The sequence below is a fragment of the Zalophus californianus genome, chromosome 4 (assembly GCF_009762305.2).
Source record: "Zalophus californianus isolate mZalCal1 chromosome 4, mZalCal1.pri.v2, whole genome shotgun sequence".
Classification (NCBI taxonomy): Eukaryota; Metazoa; Chordata; class Mammalia; order Carnivora; family Otariidae; genus Zalophus; species Zalophus californianus.
In genome coordinates this window covers 125386604-125399587 of record NC_045598.1, presented here as the reverse complement: position 1 = coordinate 125399587, position 12984 = coordinate 125386604, and the positions used below count along the sequence as shown (strand labels likewise).

Below are 12984 nucleotides of genomic sequence, written 5' to 3'. Positions count from 1 at the left end.
TGATAATTTTATTTTTCTAGGAATTTGTCCATTTCATTGAGGTTATCTTAATGTGTTGGCATAATGTGTTCATAGTATTTGCTTATAGTCTTTTATTTGTCAGATTCGTCATAATGTCCTTTTATTCCTGATTTTAGTGATTCAAGTCTTCTTTCTGTAGCTAAAAGGTTTATCGGTTTTGTTGATCTTTTCAAACCAACTTTTAGTTTCATCAATTTTTTTTCTTTTTCCTATTTTTTTCCCTTTTCTCTGTTTCTTTTTTCCCCTGCCATAATCTTTATGATTTCCTTCTACTTGCTCTGGACTTTCTTAAAATTTGAGATTTTCTTCTATTTTAATATAGTTATTATAGCTTATAAATTTTTGTTTAAGCACTACTTTCTTTGTATGCCATCAGATTTGGTATGTGGTGGTCTCATTTTATTCATCTCAAAGTATTTTCTAATTCTTCTTTGACACATTGGTTATTACTTAGGAGTTTGTTGTTTTATTTCCATGTATTTCTGAATTTTCCAAATTTCCTTCTGTTATTAATTTCTAATTTCATGTGATTTGACAACATTGTATAATTTCAGTCCTTTTCAATATATTGAGGCTTGTTTCATGGCCTACCATGGTCTGTCCTGGAGAATGTTCCACATGTCCCTGAGAATGTATACACTCTTGTTTGGGAGTATTCTAAGTGTCTGTTGAGTTTTGTTTATGCTGTTTTTTAAGGCTTATTTTCCTTGCTCATCTTCTGTCTACCTATTATATTCATTTTTGAAAGTCAGATATTGAAGTCTCTAACTCCTTCAGTTTTGTATGTCTGGTAGAGTCCTTATTTTATTTTTTTTTTTTTGGAAGGATTATTTTCAGTGGGTGTGAAAATCTAAGTGACAGAATTTTTTTTTTTTTTTTTTAACACCATACTTTGAGACATTGCTCCACTGTCGTCTTCCTTGCATTGTTTCTATTTGGGATTCTATTCTTATTTTTGTTCTTCTATATGTAATATATTTTATTTTTCTCACTCTGCCTACTTCTGAGAGTTTCTCTTTCATCACTGCTTTTGGTCAGTATGTTTATTACGTGCCTTGGTATAATTTTCTTCATATTTATTCAGCTTCTTGGATTTCTGGGTTTGTAATATGCAGCAAATTTGGACAGTTTTTTTTCCATTATTTCTTCAAATATTGTTTCTGTCCCCCTTTCCCCTTAGTCTTTCAAGGTATTCCGCTTACACATAATTCAACCATATGAAGTCTCACAGCTCACTGATACTCTAATTTTTTTCTTCCATTCTTTTTTTTCCCCCTCTGTTTCATTTTGGATAGTTTCTGTTGCTATATTTGCTAAATTTTTCCTTTGCAAGTGTTTAACTTCCTATTAATCTCTTCACTAATTTTTTTTTACCATAGACATTGTTTTATTTTTTTATCTTACTATTTTATTTTTTTATTTTAGGTAGATTCTATGCCCAATGTGGGGCTTGAATTCATGACCCTGAAATCAGGAGTTACATGCTCTGCAGCCAGGTGCCCCTTATTTTATTCCTAGAAGTTTGATTTGGGTCTTTTTTTTTTTATAACTCCTTAACATGTTTATACTTTATTTGAACATACAAAAGATGGTTGGAATAATTTTAATGTCCTTGTCTACTAATTTAATCGTCTGTGTTTTTTTGAGTATGTTTTTATAGATTTTTGTAATTATAGATTGACTTTTCTAATTATAGGTTGTATTTTTTTTTTTTTTTTGCTCCTTTGCATTCTTGGTAATTTTTGACTAGATGCTAGGCATTGCAAATTTTACTTTGTGGGGCACAGCATATATTTATTCGTATGCAAATCCTTTAAAAAAATTCTTGAGATTTGTTCTAGATCACAGTTACTTGCAAACAGATCTTTTTGAGGGTTGCTTTTAAGCTTTGTTAGGCAAGACCATAGCACCCTCATCCTAGGGATAATTTTGCTACACTACTGAGGCAATACTCTTCCGGGTTCTCTGTTCATGCCCCCATGTATATCAGAGTTTTTCCACTCTGTATGATGGAAACATGGAGTATTTCCAGCACAGTTGAGCCTGCAGAATTGTTCCTTCTATTCCTTTACAGTCTGGTTCTTTATTCAGCCTCAGGTTCTTTCTTCACATGCATGTACTGATCATTGTTCAGCTGAAAACCTGAGGGGAGCTCGCTGCAGATCTTTAGGGTATGCTTTCTCCCTGTGGGCCCTCTTTGCACAGCTCTGCCCTCTCTTGTGCTCTGTCCTATGAATTATAGTTGCCTTGACCTCCCTGAATTTTCAACTGTGTCCTTAACTGACAGAGACTGCTGGTTCCCCTTGAGTTCTCCTTTCCTAAATTACAGCCTGGAAACTTTCTAGGCAATATGCTGAGGTCTTTGTGGAGCTCATTTCATTTATTTTCCTTCTCTCAGGGACGTTTGTTTTCCACTCTCTGGAAATCATTGTTTTATTCATTTTATTTTGTGTATATTGGCTAAATCCAGTCCTTGTTACTCCATCTTGACTGGATTTGGAAGTCTCCCTGAAGTTACTTTGAGCAGTGATAAGTTATATGACTTTACATATTTAGGGGTAGCAACCCATAGATTACCACTTATCTTTTTAGCTAGGCCAGGTAGGTTACATTAGATTATTCATAGCAATTAGGCCTCAGGATTTAGGATTCTCTAAGTAAGAGTGGGGAGAAGTTTTTCATATGCATATTATCCATGACATTGCCAAATAAGATAGTTAACAACTATCTTACTGAAACTGGGGCCACAAGATCCTGAAAAGTTTCTAGAAAGCAAGCTCCAGTAGTAGACATAAGTTGATTGAATGGAAGATAGTAAGATATATAAAATATCACCAGTCCCATCTAATTTTAATGAATAAGAATAATACAGTTCCTTTTGAAAGCTAGCACAAACCAAATGATAAAACTCAACAAAGCACACCTGAGAATACAGGCCAATATATTGTATGAAAGTGATTGCTAAAGTCTCAAATAATAGCAAGTTGACTAGCACCATTCTATAATGGTAGTAGGGAGATAAGCAATGATAGTTCTTTTGAAGGATTATTAGAATAAGTTTGAAGACTGATTATATTCAATGGAAGAAAAGAGTGAGTCAGGTAATTTGAAGGCAGTGTTTCTCAGGGTGTTCCAGGGATTTGGGGTCAATTGCAGATGCCTCTCCCATCAGAAGTACTGAACCAGAACCTGGTTTCAATAAAGACACAGAAAGATGTAAAGATGGTGATGTGATACATGAGCTGGAGGTGGAGGAGGGATAAGGTGAAACTGTAGTTACTTTTTTTATTTTATTTTTTTTAAGATTTCATTTATTTGAGAGAGAGCACAAGCAGGGGGATACACAGAGGGAGAGAGAAAATCTCAAGTGGACTCCCTGCCGAGCATGGAGCCCAACGCGGGGCTCGATCCCATGACCCCAAGATCATGACCTGAGCCGAAATCAGGAGTCCGATGCCTAGCAGACTGAGCCACCCAGGCACCCCTGTAGTTACTTTTTAATCCATTTTTGCTTTGGATCTTGTGTTTGAGATGACCACTTGATATCCAAATGGATATGTCTGATAGCAAATGAAAATAAAGTCCTCTTGGAGATACACATCTTTGTTCTCCATGGTAATAATGGTTGAAGTGATGGGAATAGTCTACTGAAGGTTGATGTAGAAACAAAATCACTTAGTTTTAGGCACTGGACCTTGGCGGCAAGATGAGACAGATGGAATAACCAGTGGTCTAAGTAGTGTATTATTAGGAGTCAAAGAAACATTGAAGGGGGTATGTTTTATTGTGTTGTCAGAGGAAAGTGAGAACTAAAAAGAGGGTATGAATAACCCTTGAGAATGCAGTGGTAACCATTGAGAACGCCATAAATGAAGGATGTAGTGATATTTATAAATACCAAGTACTTTAAAAAATAGTGAGTCAGACACTGAACACTCACTAATTCTAACATCAGTCTATCAGAATTATCCTCAGAGATTTTTAAGTAGAGCATGGGTCAACAAAGCTTTTCTTTAAAGGGCCAGATAGTAAATATTTTAGGTTTGGCGGGGCATATGGTCTCTTATACTACTAACTCTGCTGTAGTATAAAACTAGCCTCAGGCAGCAGGTAAACAAATGCGTGCGGCTGTGTTCCAGTAAAAACAGTGGGTGGACTATAGTTTGCTCACCCTTAAGCTAGAGGACCCTCTGCTTTTCAGCATTTTTTTCTATATTATTCTTCCATTCCTTCTGCATTAAGATTTAAATTAATATTGGCTAACTTATTTCCGATAAAAATTATTAAAACTAAGTATTAGTAATGAAGTTTGAAAAAATCCAGCAGGAATTATTAGTCTGTTGATCTTATAAAATTTAATAAACTTGACTAAACACCACCACCAGCGTGCCCTCAAGAATGAGTCGGTAGAACTGAAATAGAGACATTTACTTACCCCGCCCCCCTCCGATGACTAATTCAGTGTGGTTTGAGTTGATTTGTTTATTTTTATTTTGCCAATTTTAATAATTTGTTTTTGTTTTTTTACCTTTTCAGTCTCGGAGAAATCTCTGTGAAGAGGCTTTGTTAAAAATTAAAGGTGTTATTAGCTTTACTTTTCAAATGGCTGTTCAAAGATGTGTGGTGCGGATCCGTTCAGATTTGAAAGCAGAGGTTAGTATTTTAAATGGCTGAATATGCTTGAGGTTATAGGTAAACAAATCAGTGTTCAAAATTGTTCCTTTTAATCCTGGCCTAGGCTTTGGCATCAGCGATAGCATCAACCAAGGTTATGAAAGCTCAGCAAGTTGTGAAAAGTGAAAGTGGAGAAGAGGTAAATGCTTTATTTAGTTTTCTTTATACCTAACTGACTCTCCTGATTATTCTTTATGGCTAGCAGATTGTAAGTATTTTCAGGCTATTAGTTGCCAAATATACAGGAGTGTGGTTGGGTCGGATTATCTTAATGTTTCTTAGCTAACAGTTAACTCTTAGAAATAGAGGTCTTTTGTAGATTTCAAAGTCTGTTCTTATATTTTGTGGATTTCAGAGTCTGTTCTTTGTCTCAGTGGAGACGTCTTCCTAATTTTATATGGAAATAAAGGATATCTAGTTTCCTTGCGCTAGTTTTTAAATTCTTTCTAACCTTAGTTTTGCTAATCCAAAAAATAAAGGTCTGTTCCCACCAGGGATAGGTAAATACAGTGAAAATCTTTGCCTCTTGCTACTTTTGCCACTAGCTTTGTGATAGGGAAAACAAATCTGCATTCCTTTAGCTTATTTGTCTTCCCATAGAAAGGCGTTTCAGTGGCCCTTCAGGGGCACACAGTAGCCAGATACTTGCTTTTGTTTTCTTTAAATAGACAGGGATTGCACATTTATTCCTGGAGCCTCAGGAGAAAAGCATCTTAGTTTTCATGTGTATTTCTGCCTTTCTGTGCTCAGCAGTTGGGCCTACCTTCATGTAAGAGGAAGATTTTTAAAGGAATATAACCCCTGTGAATAAATATGGTGATTAGAATGAGGAGTAAAGTAGACCTTTAACTTAAGACATAAATATCTGTGTCCATTAGGATGATTTTGTAATAACTCTTAACATGTTCTCTGTCAGATGTTGGTCCCATTCCAAGATACGCCTGTGGAAGTAGAACAGAACACAGAACTGCCCGACTACCTGCCTGAGGATGAGAGTCCCACAAAGGAGCAAGACAAAGCAGTGTCCCGGGTCGGCTCACACCCAGAGGGTGGAGCTAGCTGGCTGAGCACAGCTGCAAACTTTTTATCCAGATCGTTCTACTGGTGACTTCACTTTGGGTCTCAAGGACTGTGTGAACCAACAAGGGGCCAGTTTTCCATTGTTGTGGTGAACTGTCAAGTGCAATTTGCAATAAGTTATCATGAAAAGTTTTTAGATTACATGATTGCGTATGCTGCATTTTACATTTTATTGGACATTTTGCCCCACTCAGTGGTAAAAAGGACAGAGGCTACAGGTGGAGTTCTTTGTTTATGAAGGTATTTTGGTTTTGTTTTCCTTTAATTGCCTGACTTTTAAAAAAACATGGGTCCACTGTTAAACCAAACATATATATGTGCAGCTTTACATTTTTATTTTACATGAAGCACGTGATTAGGAAAACTCATTTCTCCTCAAGCCTCAGGACCTATCTGAAGAGAAGGTTTTTTTTTTTTTGTTTTTGTTTTAAGCTCAAGTCGTGCATGAATTACTGAACATTTTTCTCTACTTTTCTTCATGAAAGATACTTGCTTTGGGATTCTTCACTGAAATTGAAAACATTTCTCATTATCCCCCTTTTGTGCCTTTTTTATTTTGCCAACCATGTTTATAGAAAGAACATTACTATAGAGACATTTTGTGATTTAAAATAATATCCATATGAACATAGCAGTCCCCTAAGACCACAAGCCTACAAAAACCTTGCAGTCTTACTTGTTGTAATTTTAAAAAGATCAACACAAAATCAGCCGAGAAGAAGGAAACATGTATATTAGCAAAGTACTATTGGAAACTATTTGAATGTGATCAGATGTGGTTCCAGTTGACTATTGTTCAGTTTGGTTTATATCAGCTCTTAAGAGTTCCGTCCAGCATAATACTGGGAGCAACTATAAATGGTCTCTAGGCCTTACTTTGTGATCATATACCATCTCTTGCTAGGAAAAAAAAAATAGTAAAGAACTGACAAACTTGAAAAAAGAAAACAAAAATTGAATGCCTATAATGCCATAGTGCCATTTGGTAGAGTCTAACCTTAAAGCATGAATTGCTTGGCAGATGCCTATTCAGTAGGTGTTTCCTTGTATTGCCTTTTGTGAATTTATTATGAACATGCGATCGAACTGAATGAAAGAAAGACTCAAATTATTGCTTATAAAGAAATAAAGCCAGCATTGGTCCACTTAATCTTGTTCTCATGTCCAGCCAGAAAAAAAGAACTTCAGTGAAGGTAAGATAAATAAATATAAATATATATACATATATATTTTTGGTAGATAAGAGCTAATTACATATATGTAATGCTTTATTAAATTTCTGAAATATTTGACAACTAAAATTTTCCTTTTGGAAATCCAGCTAAATCCACATAAATTTTAGTGCTAATATGATTAAGAAACTAATATGGAGAGATTGAAATTCTTTTTCATCAACATGTAGAGCTGCTATTTTATTGCTTGTGGAGAATGTGAAGTGAAAATTGGACCCTGGAGGGTTTCCTTGCATTTTCATCGCTTCTCTTTTAGAGAAAATTAAAAACGTCCAGTGTCACTGGAAAAAAACTGTAAAATACTTCACCAACAAGAATCTTGAGTTCACGACCTTCTGGAGGGAGGGGTAGCGAGGGGATTGGGAATGATATTTTTCATGTGTCTGGGCACTGATTCAGATGACACGCACAACTGAAAGTAGAAGCTTTCAGGGCATGTATTGCTTTAAATGCATAATACAACTTGCTGCCAGAACCAGATGTGTTGAAAAACGAAAACAAAACCACCTCCTTTTGATAGCCATTAAAACAAAGTTTACTGTTTGTTTTAACAAGTTTGTATTTTATTTTGCATTGCCACACATCTGCCTATTTAAAAAACTACATCTCTTTGGTAGTAATGGCTCAGTACAAGTAGGTATTACAGCTTGATGTCTGTGTGTTCTAATTCTAAGTGTTCTTTTATTCCAGGTCTTATAGAGCAGTTAAGGCAACTGTAACGGCATTTTTTGAAATATATTGTAAAATAATAAAAGGTAACATAATTAAAATTGAATGGATATTGCATTTTTGTGGTATAAGCATTATTGATTACTCTTGAGCCTGTTTGTATCCACACTGCCTAGCACCTTCTCCTAGCTCCCTCCTGACTCATTCCCATGCATCTTCCCTTTCATCTCCTTCCCAGCACCACACCTGCCTCTCCCTGGGTTTGGATCAGCTGCTCCTGTACATACACTCATTGTAGTGTTTGTCATATTAGATTGAAATTATATTTACCAGTGTTTCCTCCCAACATAGCTCTTTGAGAACCAAGAGAGTCTGCAGCTGTAACTGGCTAGTAGTAACTGTGCAGATATTTTTTTAGAAGGATGAACAAAGAATTTTTCTTGAATCAGTAAAAATAAATGACAGGTATGAATTGTTGGGCGAATAGGGAAAATGTCAGGTGGTATTTTTTTTTCTGGCATGTTTGTTTCTGATTTATTGGTATTTAGCAAGTTTCTTCATTTGCTTTGTCATTTGGTTTTTATTTTTCAGAAAAGTGGGAGAGGAGCATAATATTTGCTCTGTTGAATAAAGTTAAGGTTAACTTATAATATCGTGATTCTTATAGAATTGTTATAGGAGAAATTTATTTATTTCAATTTCCTGTTTTATAACTTACTAGCTATGTAACTTTAGGTAGCAATGTAGTCTCTGAGGTTTTTCTTCATTGATGGAATGGAGATAATTCTTCCACTTTATGGGATCATTATTTGAATCCAGTGAGATCATCACAAGTAACTTGAAACTAAAATCTTACAAGTTTAAGATGGAATTACTGTTACTGGAAGTTTGACACAATTCTCCTCCTGTGCTCAATTCCAAGTGAGACACTATACCTTTGTAAACACACTTTATCTGGCTCCTCAACTTTCTCTATCCAATTGAGGGTATTTTTTGAGAGTTAGTTCACAGGTATTTGATTTTTATCGGAATGTTCCTTGAAGAATTCGTCTATTGTCAGGATTTCAGTTACTTTTGTGTTGATAATTTCTAAATCTCCACATACTGTCATCTTTGATAGCTCTCCTTTCCTTCGCCATACCTATCAGATATAAAGTCTCTGAATTTTTATTTCTCTTAGAGCCAAGCTCATGGTAGGCCTGCAGTGGACACGAAAACTAAATCTGTGTCAGCACCATGCTAAGTGCTTGACAAATACTTAGTCCTTTAACTCTTAACAGCCATACTTTTGTGTCTCCATTTTCCAGCTGGGGGAAATGAGGCAGAGAAATCGTGAGTAGCTCACTAGTGCCAGGTGACAGAGCTAGACCATGGTGAAGCCGGGACTCGAGCGCAGGGGGCCTGGCCCCCAGGTCTCTACACTCCCATGAGGCAGCCTGCATCTTGGTTCCTGCTGCATACCTTTCTGGTTCTACCAGCACCATTCCTGCCCCGGTCCTCGGCCCTACTCCTGTCAGGGGACTTACTCAGGGCTCTCTTGGCAGTCACAAGCTTTGTCTGGACACCATGAGAGAAGTAAGTCTGGTTAGGCCACAACAGAGGAAAACACATGTAGAGCCGCTGGCCTGTCTGAAGAGGGAAACCATGTTTGCCACATGAACTGTGGGCCTTTAACAATGCTGAGCTTCTGGACGTTGTAGCTGTTCCAGACCCTTAAATACTCCCTGTGTCACAGACAACATGTCTGGGCCAGAAATCGGCTATTTTTACTTCTAGGGTAGCCACATTCTAATCTATCAGATTAATCTTAACAGTATTTTTGTCATTTTCTGCTGTGATGTCAACAAAGGACTCTTAGACTGTCTAGCACCAAAAATGTCAGGAGAGTTTAGCTACCAACGTAGTCTTTCATACATTCTATAGCATTATTACAGACTTTCTGTACAGGAGGCACGGTTGTTTATCTCACTGTTAGAAAATATCTGCTTTATTTAGTCTTGTCTATTTATTATAACCAAAGTATTTTGTATTCATCCTACCTGCTAGATCTTTGCTCATATTCTTTCTTATCTGGAATTTCCTCCTTTATACTATCTCTCCTTTAAAATACTTTATTATGGGGCACCTGGGTGGCTCAGTCAGTTAAGCGTCTGCCTTCGGCTCAGGCCATGATCCCAGGGTCCCGGGGTAGAGCCCTGCATTGGGCTCCCTGCTCAGCAGGGAGTCTGCTGCCCCTTCCCCCTGCTCTTGTGCTCTTGCTTGCTCTCTCTCTCAAATAAAAATCCTTTTTAAAAAATTAAAAATAAAAAAATAAAATATTTTATTATGGGGACACCTGGGTGCCTCAGTTGGTTAAGCATCTGCCTTCGGCTCAGGTCATGATCCTAGGGTTCTGGGATTGAATCACACGTTGGGCTCCTTGCTCAGCAAGGATCCTGTTTCTCCCTCTCCTGCTGCTACTCCCCTTACTTGTGCTTTCTCTTTCTCTGTCAAATAAGATCTTTAAAAAAAAAATCTTATTATGAAAATAAGCTCAGTATGTTATAGAAATGCATAAAGAAAACAAGCCCTCTGTCATCCTACAACATAAAATCCATAACTAAACATTTTGATTTATTCTCAATTGTTTTCTTTTAATTTGTTTCAGTTGGTAAGAAATATACATTTAAATTTTTTTTCTTTTTTTTCCTTAAAGTAAGCTCCACACCCAGCGTTGGGCTTAAATTCACAACACTGAGATCAAGAGTCACAGGTTCTACTGACTGAGCCAGCCAGGTACCCTTACACCTTAAATTTTTTAAGTGTTCAAAATGGGTATATAGTGAAAAATTTATCTTTGAACCATTGAACCTGGTTTTCCTCACCAGGGATAGTTACTAATTTTGTGTGCCCATCAAGAATATTCTATAAATATACCAACTTTTTCAAATTTTCTCCCCATACATGTGGTCATAAAATGCCTGGCATCTTAGTTTTTTCACTTAAAGTGTATCTAGGAAATTATTCTATATCCTTGTATAAAGCAGCTTTTTCTCCCCTAGCTTCACAGTATTAATGTTCCACCATTTATTTAGCCAGTGTTTTGATTGTAATCCTTTGCCTACTACAAATAGTTCTGTGTTAGTATATCCATAGAGTATATTTCTAGATGTAGCAAAGCCTGTGAGTGCTTTTAATTTTGATAGATTCGGCCTCCTTAGAGAGTATATCAGGTTTCTTCTCTCACCAGAATGGTATGAGAGTCCCTGTTTCCCTTCACCCTCTCCAACTGTATTATCCCACATTTAGCCCTTTGTGATCTAAAAAGAAAAAAAAAATTCATCCGAATGAAAGTTAGCTTTTTTATATATTTAAGAGCTGTTGTTTTCCCTAGGAACTTTTTAGTTTTCAGTGTTTTGTAGAGGGGCGAGGGGATTTGAGTTTTCTTACCTGATTTATAGAAGTTTTCACACTAAACAGATTTGCCCATTTCTTTACTAAAAAATATTTGTAGCATACACATTACAAAAGCATTTCCCAGTGCTTCTTATACAAATCCTGTGAACAATTTAAACCCCATGATTCCTTCTTCCTCTTAACTGCCATGTTTACTTTTTCGTTTGGGACCTGTCATTTATGGTCCATAACTTTCTCTGAGTATATTCTTAGTGGGATCAAGATCCTTAAGGGGAGGGAGCGTTTCTTATGTTTTAGTGCCACACTATAGAGCATAATACAGTGTGTGCTGAGCATTTGGGGAGTGTTTACGAATGAGTTATGGTGGTGGAACAATTATTGTAGTATTTCTATGTTGAAGGGATGGGTATTTGGTACTTTGGTTCAGATCTTGTGGTTTTTAATTATTGCACATCTGGATTAATGCTACCGGCTTGTTGGTAACATTTAACATTACTTGAGCACGTACTGTGTTTCAGGCTCTGTACTGGGTCCTTTACTTGTGTTATCTTCTTTCATCATCACAGTGGTTCAGTGAGCTAGGGTTTTTCATACTCATTTTACAGAGGAAATAAAGTAATTGGAGTCAAATACAGCTACTGAGTATTGGGGTCGGGATTTTCCTTCTTAGTGACCAGATAGTTGCCCAAATAATTGTTAGGTATTTTTAATTTCTACTCTTCTGGTTATAAATTTTCAATGACTTCATTGTGTCAAATCCAAATTATTCTGGTTTCAAGACTCTCTGTAACCTCTCCTACTCTTCTGATTTACCTGACACTTACTTGTAGTTCAGTTGACATTTTTAGTCTTCAGTAGATGCATTGTATGTTTGTCCTCATCCTAAATTACCAGATTCTAGTTTTCCAGAACTGGCTATTCCATGGAGCCTCCTTGGCTGTCCATTTTGGCCCTTGCCAATCTGTCTCCCAGTTCTTTAAAGTCTTTCAGCACTTAAGAAGTCTGCTGTACGTTTGACTACTCAGTTGTATCATTTGTCTCTTCATTCCCAAATGTGTTCAATTTGTAGATTACGACAGCAGAGATTGCTTTCAAAACTCAGCCTTCCTCTTCTGCACTGCCTCTTACCAAGCCCAGAGTGAAGCCTAACCAAGCCTCCTCATTATTGCTGTCTTCAGGACCAGCCTGTTTGCTGAGGTTCTTTGCAGCCCTTAACTGGCTCAGAAGCCCTTTCCTAACCTATTCCCTTCTGATAAGTTTCATGTGAAAATGTAAGTAGGGTACCCATTTTTTCATGTTTACGTATTTCAGGTAGGAAGATAGTTTATCAGGACACATTAAAAATAGTGTGTAGGGGCACCTGGGTGGCTCAGTCATTAAGCGTCTGCCTTCGGCTCAGGTCATGATCCCAGGGTCCTGGGGTCGAGCCCCACATCGGGCTCCCTGCTTGGCGGGAAGCCTGCTTCTCCCTCTCCCACTCCCCCTGCTTGTGTTCCCTCTCTCACCGTGTCTCTCTCCGTCAAATAAATAAAATCTTAAAAAAATAAATAATAAAAATAGAGTGTAGTCTGTGCAAACAAATATTCCAGTGGGGGCAAAAATTGGGCAATATAAAATACACTTTCAGAGGGAAAAGTGACTTTGTGATTGGGAGAAAAAAAGGGGAAATTTTAGATTAAGATAAATGAATTAGAAGATTGATAGGTGAGAAAGTACCAGTGAATGACTTAAACAATGGTAGCAGGAAATGAAAGAAGATGGAAAAAGGGAGGAAATGCATGGAAAATCAGCTATGCCAACCTTAACCAATGAATAAAAAAGGGTTATAGCAAACGTAGATGAAAACCCTAAGGCAGACTGAAAATGTTGAGCGAGAAATCAGGACTCAGCTTTAGGAGATAAACTTTAAGGG

General features: G+C 36.9%; 1 protein-coding gene across 2 annotated transcripts in view; it reads left to right on the top strand.

Annotated features, from left to right (window-relative positions):
- ARMC1 (armadillo repeat containing 1) overlaps positions 1-7793 on the top strand; it is a 35906-nt gene extending 28113 nt beyond the window's left edge. For both annotated transcript variants that reach the window (XM_027576348.1, XM_027576357.1), the window contains exons 5-7: positions 4558-4674; positions 4760-4834; positions 5612-7793. In XM_027576348.1, coding sequence (XP_027432149.1) covers positions 4558-4674; positions 4760-4834; positions 5612-5803 — 384 coding nt within the window. In that variant the 3' untranslated portion in view covers positions 5804-7793. The remainder of the gene's footprint in view (positions 1-4557; positions 4675-4759; positions 4835-5611) is intronic.
- Positions 7794-12984: the final 5191 nt, after the last annotated feature.